General features: G+C 44.8%; 1 protein-coding gene across 4 annotated transcripts in view; it reads left to right on the plus strand.

Moving 5' to 3' along the window:
- Nucleotides 1-5205: 5205 nt before the first annotated feature.
- METTL21A (methyltransferase like 21A) overlaps nucleotides 5206-19133 on the plus strand; it is a 42850-nt gene continuing 28922 nt past the window's right edge. The window contains exons 1-5 of one of the 4 annotated variants that reach the window (XM_032637631.1): nucleotides 5312-5448; nucleotides 6116-6295; nucleotides 7862-7973; nucleotides 16145-16221; nucleotides 16318-16458. In XM_032637631.1, the coding sequence (XP_032493522.1) occupies nucleotides 6149-6295; nucleotides 7862-7973; nucleotides 16145-16221; nucleotides 16318-16329 (348 nt within the window). In that variant the 5' untranslated portion in view covers nucleotides 5312-5448; nucleotides 6116-6148 and the 3' untranslated portion in view covers nucleotides 16330-16458. Of the gene's footprint in view, nucleotides 5449-6115; nucleotides 6296-7861; nucleotides 7974-16144; nucleotides 16222-16317; nucleotides 17009-19133 lie in introns of those variants that run through there. The other 3 variants (XM_032637629.1, XM_032637628.1, XM_032637630.1) reach the window with 3 other exon arrangements.

A 19133-nucleotide genomic window follows, 5' to 3' on the forward strand; every position in this document is an offset into this window, starting at 1 on the left:
CTGCATTAAAAAAAAAATAGAGGGCTTCCCTGGTGGCGCAGTGGTTAAGAACCCGCCTGCCAATGCAGGGGACACGGGTTCGAGCCCTGGTCCAGGAAGATACCACATGCCGCGGAGCAACGGGGCCCATGCGCCACAACTACTGAGCCTGTGAGCCACAACTACTGAGCCCGTGAGCCACAACTACTGAACCACATGCCTAGAGCCCGTGCTCTGCAACAAGAGAAGCCACCGCAATGAGAAGCCCGCACACCGCAACGAAGAGTAGCCCCCGCTCGCCACAACTAGAGAAAGCCCGCACCCAGCAACAAAGACCCAATGCAGCCAAAAATAAATAAATAAAACAAATAAATTAAAAAAAAAATAGAGCTGCACTTAATGTTTACGGAACAAGTAGGCACTAAGTGTCTACATGAGTTGCATATGTTCCTAAACATTCTTTCTGGTGCTCCCTGAGCCAAATGCTACCAATCAGAACACTGGCTGGGCTAAAGGACACTCTTGTCTAATACTAACAAGGAAAAGCAAATGACAACTTTCTACATAAACTGTAAGTAAATATAATGAGGCAGATGTCCTATGTCAGTTTAGTGGAGTGCTGGAGAGGTTAGGAGGTTTGGTTTTGTTTCGTAAAGTCCTATGTATGATTTCAGCAGAAACCATGGAGAGCGGGGAGAAGGAATGGGGGAGGGGCACAATCTGTGACAGGCTTTATGGATGAGGAACCTGGGATCTTGGGATGTTTACAGTACAGGTAACCCTTAAGCAACAAGAGGGTTAGGGGTGCTGACCCTCTGTGCAATCAAAAATCTGCATATAACTTATAGTCAGCGCTTCCTATCCACAGTTCCCCTGTATTCTCAGGTTCAACAAATTGCAGGTCCCGTAGTACTGAAGTATTTACTATTGAAAAATATCTGACTGTAAGTGGACCGGCATGGTACAAACCCATGCTGTTCAAGGGTCAATTGTAATTACTCAAGGTCATACCAATTAAACTGTCAGAGGCAGAATTTAAATTTTCATAGTTCTCTGGCTCCAAAGCACATCCTTTTTCTTGTGCCCAGTGATGGCTCCCCAAAGGAAAGGAACAAAGAGGAAAAGAGAAAATAAGGAGACGGGAGGTTTAAAAAAAGGAAAGTTGAGAGGGAGAAGCAACACAGAGAGGTAGAGGAGGTAAGAAAGGAGATACTAGGAGAGAAGAAAGGAGAGGGAGAGAAGACCAAAAAAGGAAGAAATGAATAATAATATTGAAGGAGAAGAATAAAGTTGGAGGACTTATACCATCTGACTTCAGACTTACTGTAAAAATGTAGTCATGAAGACAGTGTGGTATTGGGGTGAAAGAACAGCCAAATAGATGGAGGAGAATAGAGAGCCCAGGAATTGACTCATATAAATACAGTCAAGAGATTTTTGACAAAGTGGCAAAGCCAATGCAAGGGAGAAAAAGATAGTCTTTTCAACAAACGGTGCTGGAACAACTGGACATTCACATGCAAAAAATAAACCTAGACACAGACCTATACCCTTCACAAAAGTTAACTGGATATGGATCACAGACTTAAATTAAAATGTAAAACTATCAAACTCCTAGAAGATAACATAGGAGAAAACCTAGATGACCTTGAGTAAAGTGATGCTGTTTTAGGTATAACACCAAAGGCGTGATCCATGAAAGAAATAATTGATAAGCTGAACTTCCATTAAAATTAAACATTTCTGGGGACTTCCCTGGCAGTCCAGTGGTTAAGACTGTGCTTCCACTGCAGGGGGCGGGGTTTTGATCCCTGGTGGGGGAACTAAGATCCCACATGCCATGTGGTGTGGCCAAAAAAATAAATAAAATAAATCAGGGCTGGAAGCCTAATGAGACACAAAAATGAGAAGAAGTGAAACAAAATTAAACACCTCTGCCCTGTGAAAGAAACTGTCAAGAGAATAAGAAGACAAGCCACAGACTGGGAGAAAATATTTGCAAAAGACACATCTAATAAAGGACTATTATCTAAAATATACAAAGAACTCTTACAACTTAACAATAAGAAAACCATCATATTTTAAAATGTCCAAATAACAGGTACATGAAAATGTGCTCAACATCACTAATCATCACAGGAATGCAAATCAATGCCACAATGAGATATCACCTCATACCTGCTGAATGGCTATTATCAAAAAGGTAAGAGACAATAAGTGTTGGTGAGAACGTGGAGAAAAGGAAACCCTTGTGCACTGTTGGCAGGAATGTAAATTGGTACAACCACTATGAAAAACAGTATGGAGATTCCTCTAAAATTTAAAAAGTAGAACAGAATTACCATATAATCCAGCAATCTCACTTCTGGGTACACATATCTCTGAAGGAAATGAAATCACTGTCTTCAAGAGATATCAGCATTCTCGTTTTCAATGCAGCATGATTCACAATAGCCAAGACGTGGGAGCAACCTAAGTTTCACCATCAGATGAATGAATGAAGAAAATGTGGTGTGTGTGTATACACACACCTCCCCACAGGGAATATTATTCGGCCATAAAAAAGAAGGAAATCCTGCCATTTTCAACAACATGGATGACCTTGGGGGTATTATGGTAAGTGAAATAAGTCAGACAGACAAATCCTATATGATACAAATACTCACTTAAATGTGGAATCTAAAAAAAAAAAAAAAAGGACTCATAGAGATAGAGAACAGATTGGTGGTGGCCAGAAGCAGAGGATGGGAGGTGGGGGAAATGGGTGTAGGTGATCAAAAGGCACAAACTTCCAGTTATAAGTTCTGGGGAGGTAATGTACAGAATGGTAACTGTAGTTAACAATACTGTTTTGTACATTTGAAATTTGCTAAGAGAGTAGATCTTAAAAGTTCTCATCACAAGGAAATAAATTGTAACTATGTGAGATGAGGGATATTAACTAAGCTTATTGTGGTAATCATTTTGCAATATTTACATATATCAAGTCATTATGTTGTATACCATAAACTAATACAATGTGATATATCAATTACATCTCAACAAAACTGGAAAAAAAAGATGCTCTACATCATATGTCATTAGGGAATTGCAGATTAAAACAACAGCAAGGTACCACTACAAGCCCACTAGAATAGCCAAAATCCAAAACACTGACGACACCAAATGCTGGTAAGGGTGTGAAGCAACAGGAACTCTCATTTCTGGTGGGACTGCAAAATCGTACAGTCACTTTGGAAGACAGTTTGGCAGTTTCTTATAAAACTAAACACACTCTTACCATATGACTCAGCAATGATGCTCCTTGGTATCTACCCAAAGGAGCTGAAAACTTATGTCCACAAAGAAGCCCGTACAGGAATGTTTATAGCAGCTTTATTGATAATTGCCAAAACCTGGAAGCAACCAAGATGTCCTTTACTGGGTAAATGGATAAACTGTACTACATCTATACAATGGAATGTTTGTCATTCAGCACTAAAAAGAAATGACTACCAAACAATGAAAAGATGTGGAAGAACCTTAAATGCACACTAAGCAAAGGAAGCCAATCTGAAAAGGCTACATACTGTATCACTCTAACTACGTCACATTCTGTAAAAGGCAAAACTATGGAGAGTTAAAAAAAAAAGTCAGTGGTTGCCAAAGGTTACGGAGGATGGACGGATGTGTAGAGGACCGAGGATTTTTAGGAAGTGCAACTACTCTGTATGATACTATAATGGTGGATACATATCTTCTGCATTTGTCCAAGCTCATAAGGTGTACATCACCAACAGTGAACCCCCATGTGTAAACTGTGGCCTTTGGGTTCTAATAATGTGTCAGTGTAGGTTCATCAATTGTAATAAATGTACCATTCTGGTGGGAGATGTTGAGAAGGGGGGAGGCTATGTATGTGGCAGGGAGTGTTTGGGAAATCTCTGTACAAATCTCTGCCAATTTTGCTGTGAACTTAAAACTGCTCTCAAAAATACATTAAAAAAAAGTTAAAAACGAATAATTGAGTAAAGCAAAGAAAGAAAAAAAAAGTAAAAGACCTTCACTGGTGACCTTCAAAGTTCACTTCAAACCATCTTTGCAGCCCCAGGTCCCAGCCTTCTAAGACCTGGACAGAGAGCGGAGCACGCCCCCAGCGGGATGCGAGAGGCGAGGAGAGGGGGTGGTCTAGGCCTGGCCTGAGCCTCTTACCGGTGGCTGGCGGCGGGAATCACCCGCGAAGCTCTGAAAAACAGGAATGCTCGGGCCCCACAGCGCACCAGCTGAGCCTTTCCGGTGGCAGCGTCCAGCTCTGCGGAGTTGAAAAGCGCTCCAGTTCATCCTAACGTGCAGGCGGAGCTGAGAATCGCCATGAGAGAGCGGCGGCCGGTGGGGTCGCGGGTCAAGGTCCGAGAGGGAAAAGAAACCTTCCTGGGAGAAGGATGCGCCCCCCGCCCCGTCCCCCAGCGCGGTCACATTCTTGGATGTTCACTCCAGCCGCGCGCTTCCTAGGGGCCTGCGGCCAGATGCCACACTCTCAGCAGCTCTCACCTCAAGAACAGGTGTCCTCAGGGCAGGTGCGCTCACCTTCTGCCCCGGTAGGAGGGAGACCCAGTCCGTGACTGGGGCCCACAGCGCGCCCCGCCCCGTGTAACAATCCAGTCCCGGGAGCCACGTGCGGGCTCCGCGAAGGGCTTGGTCACGTTTCCCAGTCTATTGGCGCGGAGCGCGCGATTACACCAATTCGTACTTCACTTTGGTGACACGAATACGGATGGGTGTGACCACGTATTCTTCGGCGGGAGTTTTCTCCTATACCTCCTAACTGACCACCGTTAAAACTAAAAACAAGTAAGCACACACAGTAAAAAACACACACAAAAAAGGCGCGCGCGCGATAACGAGCACACATACAAGTGGACCCAGCGCCTGTCCAACGCCAGGCAGGTGGCTTCCGGGTTCCCGGTCGCCATGGCACCCACGGCCTCCGCGCACCACCCACCCCCCGCGCCTCCGCACCTAGCTCTCCCGGCCAGCTCTGCCCTCGGCAGCCAGAGAAACTGACTTGGGGGCCCAAATACCTTGGGGACACACGCGGAGGGAGCACCGCCTCCGCCCCGCCGCGGCATCCCCGCTCCGGGCCCCTGCCCCACACCCACCACTCCGTGCCGCCGGCGCTCGGGGAACGCTTGGCGTGGGAAGGCTGGGGACCGGAAACGCGTGACCCCGGCGCGGGCCGCACGCACGCCCACACGCACGCCGCTCTACCGGCTCTCTGGCCCTTTAAGGCGGATTTTTCCGCCGTCGACCTGGGGGCGGGGAAAGCGTCGCGCGCACCAGGCGGGGGCCGCCTCCCGAGCCGTGAGTGGAGGCTACGCGTTGCCGCGGACCCTAGGTTGTGGCGGGCCAGCGCCGCTGGAGGGGGGCTCTTCTCCAAGCTCCCGCCCCTACCTCGCCTGTTCCCGCAGCTGCGGGGCCCGCGGGAAGGACGTGCGTACCTGTCGGCCCTTCAGTGGGGCAGGCGGGGGGTCAGGTTGGGCGACTCTGGGGAGGCCTCCGAGCCGCGGATGCCCGAGTCCACGCGGACCCGGGGTCTCGCTACCCGCGAGCGACTCGGAATCCACGAGTGTCTTTCACTTTCAGTCTCCAGGAAATGGAACTGCGTCGACCGTGTATTTCCAGCCGGTGTCGTAAAGCAGGATAATCATACCGTTAACCCCCAGTTTAAGTTTAGGTTCGAGTCCGTGGTGGTCGCAATTCAACGCACCGATTTAGAGGGAGTGAGGGAAGAACAAAACACGAAAAAATGCCCTGCAGACCGCAGCGGGTTGCAGCCGCAGTCCACGCGGGCCCGGGCAGTTTAGGAAGCGGTACTTTCTCTGCGGCACCGGGCTGTCACCTCCGCCTCGCTCACTCTTACCACGCTGCAAATTCCCTGAGTGGTTACAGCTGAGTGCATAGCCATCCCGCACCTTTGGCATGAATTCCCAGCGAAATCTCACTTCCCAGGAGAGCCAGGCAAAAGGAATTAGACAAAGGCTTCCCGCAACCCCGTTTGTTTTGAACTTGTAAAACGGCCTTAAGAAGCGTTTGGAGCTACTAGAGAGATAATGCATTTTCTGGCTAGAACCTCACTCAGGATTCTTTTGCCTCACAGCTTTGAGCGAGCAGAGAGCTGGGCGCGGGCGAGATGGCCCTGGTGCCCTATGAAGAGACCGCGGAAAAGGGGCTGCAGAGATTTCACAAGCCTCTTGCCACCTTCTCCTTGGCAAACCACACGATACAGATCCGGCAGGACTGGAAGCAACTGGGAGTCGCAGCGGTGGTTTGGGACGCGGTAAGTAAGCCCCGGGGGCCTCTTAGCATCAGCCATTGATTATAAGACTGGTCTCTATTTTTAAAAAGTAACAGCTTTATTGGGTTGTAATTCATATACCGTACATTTCACCTATTTAAAGTGTGTGTGTGTGTGTTTTTTAAGTAAGTTCAGAGTGGTGCAACTATCTATCACTACTCAATTTTAAAACATTGCATCACTCCACCCCTTCCAAAAAAAAAGTCCTACCCATTAGAATCACTTCCCTGCTCCCTCCCCACCAAATAGATTGCATTTTAAGGGTGAATGAAGAAAACTGAAAGAAATTAAATGACTTACCAGTAATTTACCTATAACGGAAGAGGGAGGACTGGGGCTCCTAGCTGCTTTGGACAATTATTCAGTTAGTTTTTAAGTTTAACATTGCACAAAGAATATTGTAAACTGACAAAGCCAAGAATGAAGATCATGTGTTTTCTTTAAGTTTTCCATAGTTGTAATGATCAAAAATTATACTATAATTGCTGCTTTACTTTTTTCTCTCCCAGCACTGTTTTTTCAGCTGCTTGTGCCAGAGACTTGCCCTAAGCATCTAGCCACACCTGGGATTCGGTGGGAGCTCAGTGAATGTTGGCTAAATGATTGGTGTAGATACAATTTTACAATCTTAATATTGTATCAGGGGTGTTAGAGAAACACTTAAGAATAGAAGTCTTGATATATCGTAACCCAGTAATACCACTTCTAGGAATCTAGTCCAGGGTAACTACAAGAAAAGTTTTCTCAGAAAGAGTAATAAAGATACAGAACAGGAATGGGCGAATCTCCTACATTCTCACCAAGAAGAGGAATTGCTAAGTATGCTAATAGTATGTGGCCACGAAGAACAAATTATATTTTAAAATTACGTTATATGCTAATAGTATGTGGCCATGAAGAACAAATTATATTTTAAAATCACGTTAACAGTATACAGTGATTTATAGAGTTATATGCAAATGCTAACTCACACATCAAGTCCAAACCTTTGGCTAAAACTTCCCTTTTGATGCCCAGCTCCTCTGGGGTGACGAGCGTTAGGGACGCAGGAGAGTAGGAGAGAGGGAGGAAACTCCAGGAGCCTTGGTGCTGCTCTGCTTTTTCCCTTTGGTTGTGGCCTTGCTGACTTGAACTTGGTTTAGGAACTAGACATTCCTTTAAGCAGAATCACAGAGACTGTTCATGTCAGCTCTACCAGAGTGATTTTATAAACCTTGAGTGTAAAAATGCTGTGACACAGTAAGAAATTAGCCTTCCCAGATTCAGCAGGATCCTATCCTGGGTGGTCAGTGTCACTGACCACTGCTGTCCCCCGTAAGGGCCTCTGGTGGGGCCTGGGGCAGCTGTGCTGGGGAGCTCAGTGTCTGTGCCTGCTCCAGGTGACCTCCCAGCAGCAGCTGAGTTCCTGTGTGAGCTGTTACACTGGGAATTGAACCTTGCGGTGGGAGGTGGGTATGTGATGTCTTCTTGGAGTATGTAGCCTGCTTGAAACCCTTCAGGCCCTAAAGTGCTTGTTGACCTAAATTGTCATGCTGTGTTTTGACTCAGGCTATCATTCTGGCCACATATCTGGAGATGGGAGCTGTGGAGCTCAGGGGCTGCTCTGCCGTGGAGCTGGGTGCTGGCACGGGGCTGGTGGGCATGGTGGCTGCCCTGCTGGGTGAGTGTGACTCATGGCTTACTCCTGTGTGAGTGGAACTTATGGAGGGGCACCTTTTCCTGACTCAAAGCTCATTGTTAGTTTCCCTCTTACCGTATTACTTTTTTCCCCCCTGTACTTATTATGAGTCACAGGCCAACTGCAGTGCTCTCAACTCCAGGAAGGCTAATTCCTTCTCCCTCTCTCATCCTATTATTTATCCTTCTTACAGGAGATTGCTTTGCCCACTTCACTTCTGTGATGCCCATAATATGATCTTAAGGCAACTGAGTTCAAAGAGAATTATCTTATTTGTGTACATAGCTTTTTACTGTTTAGGTGCTGTCTCTGTACTCTTGGATTTAACCCTAGGAGGTCGGGAGAGCAGATAGTCTCTTACTTCATTGCTGAGGAAGCTTTGCTGGTTTTTTTCTTTTAGGGAGGGCTGGCCCCCCCTGCAGTTTGTACTGACATCTATTAAACAGTGTGCAGTTCTGAAATGATACCAAGGTTTGTCGTGTTTTGCTTGGCATACAGACATTAGTTTAGGCCTAGAGTATTTTTAAGCTTCATTTCTATTTTATAATTCATTGATGACTCTTTTCTACAACTTCCTGCTCATACATTTCAAGCTGTGCCTTGATTGGATAGACCAGCCTCTGAGATACAATGTATAATATTCCCCACTTCAGTGTTGTCACCTGGAGCTCTTGTTAAAATGCAGTTTCTGCTTCTGTAGGTCTGGGGTGGGGCCTGAGAGCCTGCATTTCTAACAAGCTCCCAGGTGATGATGATGATGCCGTAACTGCTGGTCCTCAGACCACACTTGGGTGGTCAGGATCTAGAGTTCCATCAAGTGTGTACAGGTACTTGAGCATCCACTAAAGGCCCGCTTTTGTCCTGTCCTTTTTCTGGTAACATATCTTTTTCAGTATTCCTTTCTCTGTTTAGATTGTGCCTCCCGGGATTTGATGGGGAGCATGGGCAGGAGCGATGGGTGGACGTGTGAACATAGAAACTGATGCAGGTCCATCTGTCTGACACCACAGCACTTTCAGCCACTGAGGAGGCCCTAGCCGATACACCACCTTTTGATCTCCTCAGGTTGACCTTATATTGTCCCCGTGTATGTTAGGTATATTTTTAATTTTCATTTTTCCAGTGAAGCTGGGATTCCGGGAGATTAAGCCACTTTCTGAAGTCCTGGTCAGTGGTGACCCGAGACTCAAACCAGGCTTGTCAGACACAGAGGCCCAGGTTCTTTTCTTTCCATGGCACTAAGTCCCGTCTCTGTGACGTTTGAGAGGACTTAGCTGGAAGGGGAAATGAGGTTTCTTCTGTCTCCCCCTGAGAACAGGGCCTCCTCACTGCTGTCGAGACAGCAGAGCGTGGTGACCTGCAAAGGGTTAGAGGCCCACTTGGCTCTGACCTTTTTTTGTTTCAATTTAATTTTATCAAAGCATAGTTGATTCACAGTACCGTGCCCACTTCTGCTGCATAGCAAGGCGGCCCCGCTGTGCATACACGCATTTTCCGTTCCGGTCCATCACAGGATGCTGAAGACAGTTAGTTCCCTGTGCTACACAGCAGGGCTCTGCTGTCCATCCATTCCACATACAATAGTCTGGCATCTGCCAATCCCAAACTCCCAGTACTTTCTTCCCCACCACCACGCCCTCAAATCCCCCAACCACAAGTCCACTCTCCACAGGCTCTGACCACCTTTAATTCTTACTAGCTATGTCACCTTGGGCAAGTTGCCGAATCTCTCAACTTCAGTTTCCCAATAAACTGGGGATAATAACCATAGTGACTGACCAACAAGGATCAAATGAGAGCATGCATAGAAATCTGTTAGCTCGCCGACTGGCACCAAGTAAATGCTCAACAAGTGTTCTCTGCCTTTTCATTTCTGATCTATAAATCTGGATCTGTGGGCTTGGGAAAGCCAGCATAAGGTTCTTCAAAGACCATCACAGAGCGAAGGACTAGTTAATTGTTGCCACAAAAGATGGGGACTTTGGGAGGGGCGAGAACAGCAGAATGGCAGATGGTGTTCTTGTGGTTGCCCCAAAGCAGAATTAATTGCTCCCTTATTTCCCTTCCCCACAGTGCTTGGTGTTCTCCGCCCCAGCTCTGTCACATTTCACTTTAGGCAGTTGTTTCATGTGTCTGTCTCACCTGGCAGGCTGAGGCTCCTGAGGAATGGGGCCATGTCTCATTCTGTGTGTCCTTGGCCCTAGTACAGCAGCTGGCACACAGTAGATACCCAAATCGTTCTGGAATAAGAGATGAACTAGAAAATCATGAAAATTACTGTTTCTGTTATAAAAATGATAAAACTCTATTACAAAAATAGCCCTAGAAGCAGTCTAAAAAAAAGGAAAAACCCACCAAAGATTCTGCTTATTCATGACTTTGCAACATAATTACCATTAGCATTTTGGTATATTTCCTCCTATTGCTTTTCTCCATCCGTATTTTAATCATAGTTATAATCGTGATTCCATACGTGTGCCTATCTGTGTGCGTATATATTTTCACACATATATGATGTTTCATTTAACATGTCATGCACATTTCTCTGTGCTATGGCATGCTTTTCATGCTCATTATTTGTGGCTACAAAGTATTAGGCTGGGGCTTCTCTGGTGGCGCAGTGGTTGGGAGTCCGCCTGCCGATGCAGGGGACGTGGGTTCGTGCCCCGGTCCGGGAAGATCCCACATGCCGCGGAGCGGCTGGGCCCGTGAGCCATGGCCGCTGAGCCTGCGCATCCGGAGCCTGTGCTCCGCAACGGGAGAGGCCACAAAAGTGAGAGGCCCGCGTACCACAAAAAAAAAAAAAAAAAAAAAAGTATTAGGCTGGAGAAATTTTGATGCTGAAACCTAAGAGTAAGAAAAAGTTAATCTCTTTAAAATGGAAACAGAACTAGAATAGGTAGTGCTTTGGAAATGTCAGAAAGAGGGTGATTGTTCCCCTTTTTAAGCTATTTTCATTTTTTGTAACCTTACTCATTGATTCCCGACTCTGGGGAACACCCACGGCGTGCCTGTCATGGTTTTAGGGCAGCAGGTCACTGCTCTCAGGAAGCATCCATTCTAACTCTAACTGGAGCGAGAGGGGGGGAAAAGACAAATTACATTAAAAAGCCTCCCCCTCAAATGGTCAGTGATATGCAGACTGTTAATCTAGGGTGATGAGATTTTCTTGTTAAAAGAAAAAACAGCTGCTAATTCCTGGGCGGTTCCTGTGTTCTGGGTGTTGTGTCTTTATGGCCTTCATCCTCACCACAACCCGGCATAGTAGGTCTACTTGGAGCTCTTTTCAAAGTGGCGAAATGGAGGCTTAATAGATGTCAAGTAACTTGCCCAAGGTCACAAGCTAATGGATTGTGGAGTTAGAATCTGAATCCAACTCTGACTCTCAAATCCTGGTTCTTCGTTTAAAAACCTCTTCAGCCTTTATACTACTTGAAAACTATTCTTAGGGAAAAAGAAATCACATCTTTAAGACAGGGTTCTGTAAGTTGGGTTGGGGTCAGGAATCTGGATTTTAAAAGCTTCCCAGGCGATTTGATGCCCAGCCAAGTCTAAGGACCGCTGTCTTAAACATACTGCTCAGCAAGAAATTGTCTTTTAGGGGCTTCCCTGGTGGCGCAGTGGTTGAGAGTCCACCTGGGGACACGGGTTCGTGCCCTGGTAATTCTAGTGCAAGTCTCCACTGAACTTTCAACTTGTACGTTTAAATGAAAGCTGTTGATGTCTCTACGTGGCTATTTGTCAGCACGTGTTTAAACTTGAACTCTAATTCCCTTTCCAAACTTGTCCTTTCTCTTTTGTTCTGAGTTAGCATCACTATCCAAGTAGTCACTCAGGCCAGCTCCTTGACCTGCCCTGCCCGCTGCCCACCCGGCCCTTGAGCCCTTCTGGGTCTTTTAACTATTTCTTGATTCCATTTCTCCCTTTCCATTCCCACTGTCTGGCTGGAGTGCTCATCAGCTGTCTCCTGCAAGATTCTATCCACATTCCCACCTGACCTTTCTACCTCTGTCTTATCAAACCCACTTTTCCCAATAGCTGTCAGTGTGGCCCATGTAAAACGCAGAAGTGATGGGGTGACCCTGTGCCTTCCCATTGCCTGCAGGCCAAATCCCAGGCTTCTTAGTGAGGCTCTGTAATCTCACTTTGCTGACTTTCTCAGCACAATTGCACTGAGTGAAGTTCCAGTGACACACACCCTGCCTCTGGCCTGTCCCTTCTGCCTTGAATTCCCCTCTTCACCTCTTTCCTCTGGTTAATGCCACATCTTTCAAGTGTAAGCTCAGATTTCCTTTCCTTCCGAAATCTTTCTTCGACCTCTGCTCCTCTCGAAGAATGTTTCCTTTGTGACCACATAATTTCCTAGCACACCCATGTTCCTATATTTTACTCCCTACACTGCTTCATAATTACACTTACGTGTATCTCTCTCATGAGACTCTCAGTTCCTAGAGGGCAAGGACTTTCTTACCCATCTCTGTATCTTTAGCGCACACTCTGTGCTCCAACATTTGAATAAATTAAGGCGTTGCTTACAAAACTAAAAACTAAAAGTAATGATAAGTGTTTACATGTTCTTTTCCCATTACCAAGTGAGTGACAGCAGGCTATGTTGTCTTATTGGGTCAGTTTCCACTAGTTTTTCATGAACTAAATATTGTCTCATCTCCCTCCTTACCCAGCATAAATCTCACGGGCAGTCATTTTATTACCATCTTCACGTACCATCAATACCCTGCACTTCCTTGCTTCATCCTCTTCACTGGGCTCAAAACAAGGTTACGTGCAGCTCTCCACTTGTTCCAGGCCTGCACCCAGGTAGCTGAATGTGGCTGAAGGAAACAGACTACTTCTGGGTCTCATTTTAAATTCCTGGTCAGGACCCTCTGGGGGGCTCTTCGTGCTGCTGAGGAGTCCAGCTCTGCTCCCTCTCTGCTGACCTCCAGTCCTCCTTTCTCCACTTTCACTCTGAGCTGATGACATTTCTTCTTATTTTACTGAGAAGATTGAAGCAATCAAGAGAACTTCTGTAACGTCCCGGCACTGTCTCTGACCACCCCCTGCGTCTGCATCCACGGTCTGCCTTTGTTCCTGATGCTGTATGCAGGTGGACTGTGTCTCCTCCCCGGGGCCAGCCCTCTCTTGCCTGTTCAAGGGTGTTGTTCTGGTGGTTCTCTTTCCTGCATTATCACTTTTCCCTCTTTCTACCTGATCATTCTAATCAGCATACAAACTTGCTGTTATTCCTCCCATCCAAAAAGTAAAAAATAAAACTTAATAAGTGGCTGATTATAGTTCTGTAGCAGGAAATGTATAAGTTGACCCTGGAATATCTTGTCATACCAGATAGCAAGGAAGCTATCAAGGATGACTGGGTTTGTGTCAAAAGTCCTTTGGCAAAAGATAGACAATTTGAACATCGATAATGAAGATGGCATGGGTTTAAATACATCAGATATATTTAATGCGTAGTTCATGATACAACAACACTAAAGTAAACCCAATCTGTCATCTTTGGAGGATACTTAGAAACCAACCCTTTGAAATCTGGGTTATAAAAGGGGAAAGAGCAAAATTTATCCCGCCTTTCCTATTCACACAATTCCTCTACAAAATGAATAACCAAGTAGTAATTGAAAGAAGCTTACTCAACAAATAAATGCAAAACGAATCTAATAAATTAAGGATCTGGGCATTGAGTATTTGTGGTTGCTCACATCACAAAAATAGAGCCTACCAGATATTACATCCTCTTGATGAAAAATACCACCACCACCTCTGAAATACTCTTGTTCAAAAAATCAGACTCAAGTCAAACAAATTTACAGGAGATACAGAGCACAGAGGAACATGTCAAACTATACAAATGGCATAATCAGCCAAATCTAGATTGTGGGAAACTACAGGACAGATGATTTGTTTCTTCCCTAAATTGCAGGAGAAAAATAAACAAACAAATAAATAAATAAATACAGGAAACTGATAGATTAAAAGAAACTTAACACATCCTGCATACCCTTCACCCAAATAAACAAACAAAAACTCCCAAAACAAAACCACAGGCAAGATGATAATATTCTGTGAGCTGAATATTTGGGTGATAAAAATCGAGTAACTAGGGCTTCCCTTGTGGCGCAGTGGTTGAGAGTCCGCCTGCCGATGCAGGGCACATGGGTTTGTGCCCCGGTCTGGGAAGATCCCACATGCTGTGGAGCGGCTGGGCCCGTGAGCCATGGCTGCTGAGCCTGCGCGTCTGGACCCTGTGCTCCGCAACGGGAGAGGCCTCCACAGTGAGAGGCCCGTGTAAAAAAAAAAACAAAAAAAAACCCTAAGTCAGATCACTAGTACTTCTGCTCAGCACTCTCCAGTGGCTTCCCATCTCACTCAGAAAAAGCCAGAGCCTTTTTGGAACTTAACCTGTGAACCCCAGCTGCCCTGCCTCCCTCTGGTTACTTCTTTAACCTGTTACTTCTCTCATTTGTCTCCTCCTGCTTTATCCCTCCTTCCAGCCCCTCTGGCCTCCTCCTTGCCTGCCCCTATAGGCCTTTGCACTTGCTCTTCTACTTGCTAGGAATGTTCTTCCCCCTGATATGTATTCGGTTATTCCCTCACCTAAGTCACCTTCTCAGTGAGGCCTTCCCTTTCTACCCAACTCTCTTACTTCCTGATGTTTTATGTCTCTCTTTCCTGCTTTTTTTTTTTCCTTAGTGTGTATCTCCAACTAACATACTAGATATACTACTTTTAAAAACACCTTTTGCTGCCTATCTCCTTGCTTGAATGTAAGTTCTATGAGGGTAGGGGTTTTTCTCCCATGCTGTTGGTAGGCACTTGGATGTTTGTAGAATTGATGGACATTATGGGGAATGGTCAACCGACATTAAGATCCTACTGAAACTCCTGGAACACCTGGCAGGTTAGAAGTAGCCTCAGAAATCCCTGAGACAGGAGTTAGAGGAGGTCTCCATCTAAGAGCTATTAACAGGAACACTGAGGTGACATGCACAAGACCAGATCACTCCAGTATTCCCAGCAGAGTGCTCTGTAGACTGTCAGGAAATCCAGAGGTAAAGTTCTAAGTTAAACCAGGAAAAGGCTGTCTGTGATTTCTGTTATCAGGAGAGATGAAAAGTATCACTGAATTTTTCTCATTGGGCAGCACTGTGTCTAGCAACAAACGGTCAAAGTGGTTGGTGCGTGCATTTAACAACTTGCACATTTTCATAGTATCACACTCAGGACCGAGTCAGATGTCAAACTGAATTACATACTGTCCTAATGTTACATGCCAAGATAAGAAACATTCAGTATAAGCTGCCACTGAAATGGCCTGGGATCCTCTTGGGGGATCACCCATGAAGATTACAGACTGAAGGATGCAGATGAGAAATAATTTTAGGAAAGAGTGAAACATAATTTTTAAGTTTCAGAATTTATGGGGTCAAAACCAAGCAGGATTACATGTACTATAGTGTTACTACAATGTAGATGAGGTATTTCAGGGCTGACCTTATGTGGTTGCTTCTCCTGAAGGATACCTACCAGTTCAGACTTCTCTCAGTCATATTGGTTCAAAGAGTTGGATCTCTTGGTTCATGGTAAACAACCCTCAAGAAACAGATTAATAAAATATTGCCTCATTCATTTTACACATTGCATGTAGAAACTTAGCACATAGAGAACATTACCTCACATTTTAACCTACAGTACTTTAATACAATCTAGTAATTTCTAACTACTATTTTTCAATAATTATATATGAATTGCATGAATACATATAGATGGTCTGCTTCATGACAGCATAAGGAGAGGAAGACTGAGATTTCTTAGTAGCCGGTTAATCTTTTCCTTGATTCTTTTTAAAGCTTTAGCCCCAGAAAGGAACCTTTCCCGGTTTATGGTATCTTGTCATCCTCATAATCGTTGGCTCCCAGATTTTTCATCTTTGGACTCCATTTTACCCTGAGGCCTTCTGACTTGAAGATGGTGACCTAATGAATGAAGTATAATGGTAGATACCTGTGAAGGGTGGGCCACTTCTGTCTGCACAATTCAGAAGCATCAGCTAGCTTATCACCTGTATTTAATAGGCATAACTTCAGCAAACAGCAAGTGTGTCATAGAGACAAACCAAATTTCACTTTTACCTACAGGCAGTAGAGAAGGAGCATCTGGCCATGGTTCTGACATGTCACAGCTCTCCACGAAGGCATCATACTGTGTCTATGAGGTGGAATATTTAGAGACACTCACCCTGCTGTTTAACTTGATCCCTCTACCTATTAGTTGTACTGATGTGTGCATTACTTTCTGTCCCATGTTCTAGGTGCTCATGTGACTATCACGGATCGAAAAGTAGCATTAGAGTTTCTTAAATCAAACGTTCAAGCCAACTTACCTCCCCATATCCAGCCCAGAGCTGTTGTTAAGGAGCTGACTTGGGGACAGAATTTGGGGAGTTTTTCACCTGGAGAATTTGACCTGATACTTGGAGCTGATATCATATATTTAGAAGAAACATTCACAGATCTTCTTCAAACATTGGAACATCTCTGTAGCAACCACTCTGTGATTCTTTTAGCTTGCCGAATTCGCTATGAACGGGATCACAACTTCTTAGCGATGCTTGAGAGGCAGTTTACTGTGAGGAAGGTTCACTATGATCCTGAAAAAGATGTACATATTTACAAAGCACAGAGGAGAAGCCTGAGGGAGGACTTATAGTTGGCTATAATTTATAAGAGTGTTGTCACTGAGTGTGTCAATTAAGGTCTTAGACTGGGAATATAACCATATGTAATGAAATGGCTTACTGTACAAAGAGTCTAACCAAAGGTTCTCAAAAGGCAAAGCAAATGTGCAGTTTTAAAACAAAGCACTTTGTCCCATTGCTGTGACTTTTTAGTTACATTTTACTCACTCTGAAATTCAATTAACATTAAAGGAAAGTGTGCGATTTTGGTTTATGTTGTTTCTGTATCCCATACTGCTCCCTCTCAATAAACAATTTTCACTGATGCTGTGATGAAGGGTTGGTATAAAGGCATCTTCAAAGCAGTGAGCTTGTTTTGGTGAGGCTAGATCCTGCAAATCATTTAAAACACATTGTAAGACATACGTTTAGCCCACTTTTCTAATTTTCTGAGTATAAAACGAGGTTTGGGCTTCCCTGGTGGCACAGTGGTTGAGAGTCCGCCTGCCGATGCAGGGGACACAGGTTCGTGCCCCGGTCCGGGAAGATCCCACACGCTGTGGAGCGGCTGGGCCCGTGAGCCATGGAGGCTGGGCCTGCGCGTCTGGAGCCTGTGCTCCGCAACAGGAGAGCCCACAACAGTGAGAGGCCCGCGTACCGCAAGAAAAAAAACACAAAAAAACAAGAGGTTTAATGGACATTCCCTGAGCTGTTAATACTCTTGAAATCTTTTGTCTACTGCATTTAGGTCTTAAATACTTTTGCTTGTTTGAGATTAGGATGTGAGTTTTCTAAAGTCTCACATGCTTTCTGGCGTAATTTCGGATTTAGGTATATAAACAAAGGTGTAAGTCAAAATAAAATTTTAGTTACTTTTTGATAGCACCTAAAATCTTGGACCTCTATGTGCTGGGAATAGGTTATCTTCAAATCAAAAGCTATAGTTTCTCCCTTCAGCTTTACCCTTTGTCAAATGTTGTTTTTGTATTTCTTTCCTAGCCTTTCCCTGCCTCCTTATACTGCATAGGATGACAATAAAAAAAAGTTTTAAACCTCATCCCGCCATGGGAGGTTAGCTCCCCAAGTATAAGCTCCATTTGTATTGTACTGGTAATTGCTTATTCAATGTCTGTGCTCCCCAGAAGACTGTGAGCTTCTTGAGGGCCAGAATGCTTCTGCCCCTTTCATTATAGCCTCCCCAGTATCTAGTATATCATAACCAAATATTTGTTGATTGAAAAAGATACATTTAGAGGGTATTGATCTCTGGGTTAATTGATTGCTACATTGTTTTATGATTATCTTTGATAGACTTTGTGAAGTCACACACATACCCTGCCCTTTTTTCACAATGTAAAAGCTTAAACAACAGCTTAAACAGATTGAGATCCAAAGAGTATTATAACCTCAGTATGGTATTTGGTACTAGAGATAGATTTCCTTCGTAAACCCTTAGAAACAAGACCTCCTCCCTCTTAACCTTTTAGTGAATATTTTGGATGTGGAAACACTAAATACTTTGTTTTCTACACATATTTTAAATAGAGGTTTGGCTTTAATAAAGGTGAATTTAAAGTTCTGAGATTGTGATGTACCAGTTCAACCCAATTCTGATAAATGCACACGAAATTGAAATATCCACAGCTTACTGAATCCATAAAATGCCAGTACTGCACCATAGGCATGGAAGGTCTTTTAACAAAAGTAAAATGAAGGCCCTGCAATATCAACAACACCATAATGAAAGACTAATCCCATCTAGGTATGATATTAGAAATGAAGATACTAATTGGAATTCAGCTGCTTTCCTTTAACATCCCTGACTTTGGAGAGGGGTATTAGAATGTCTTGGGGTGTCCATGGAGTGGGCGGGGAGCCTGGATGCTTTACCAAGTGAAGGAAGCAGTGATCGGCTTCTTTTACATTTTCATAAAACAGTAAGACTCAGAAAAGGTTGAAGGTAATTCTTTCCCCTTGGCCTACAAACAGAAGAGGTGAGAAAAATTCAGCAGGAATAGCTTGGTTGTCTTAAGTGAAAATCAAATGATTTTTTCCTGGCTTTGAGTTCAAAATGTGGCCACAGGTCCAGTTCCCTAGGGAAATAGACTCAGAGGTGAAGGTTAAGGTGCAGAACGTTTAAATGAGAATGCTTTCGAGAGCGACACCTCTGACGGAGTAAAAGTAGCAGGACTGGGAAAGAGGAAGAAATTGGGTTGGGATGCGGTCAGGAAAGTCCTCAGCGGAATTCAGAGCTGAGGTGGCCGGAAGCTGGGTATTGAGGCAGCGGGTGGGACTTACATCCTTGTGTCGTCAGTCATTGGATGCAAGGAGCTGAACCTTGGGGTGCAGACACCACCTGAGAGACTCAGCTGAGAGCCATCAGCCACGAACATTCCCAGAAGCTGGGAAATGAGTGCTTCAGGGGTGTGTGTGTGTGTGGGGATGGGGAC

The sequence above is a fragment of the Phocoena sinus genome, chromosome 7 (genome assembly GCF_008692025.1).
Source record: "Phocoena sinus isolate mPhoSin1 chromosome 7, mPhoSin1.pri, whole genome shotgun sequence".
NCBI classification, from domain to species: domain Eukaryota; kingdom Metazoa; phylum Chordata; class Mammalia; order Artiodactyla; family Phocoenidae; genus Phocoena; species Phocoena sinus.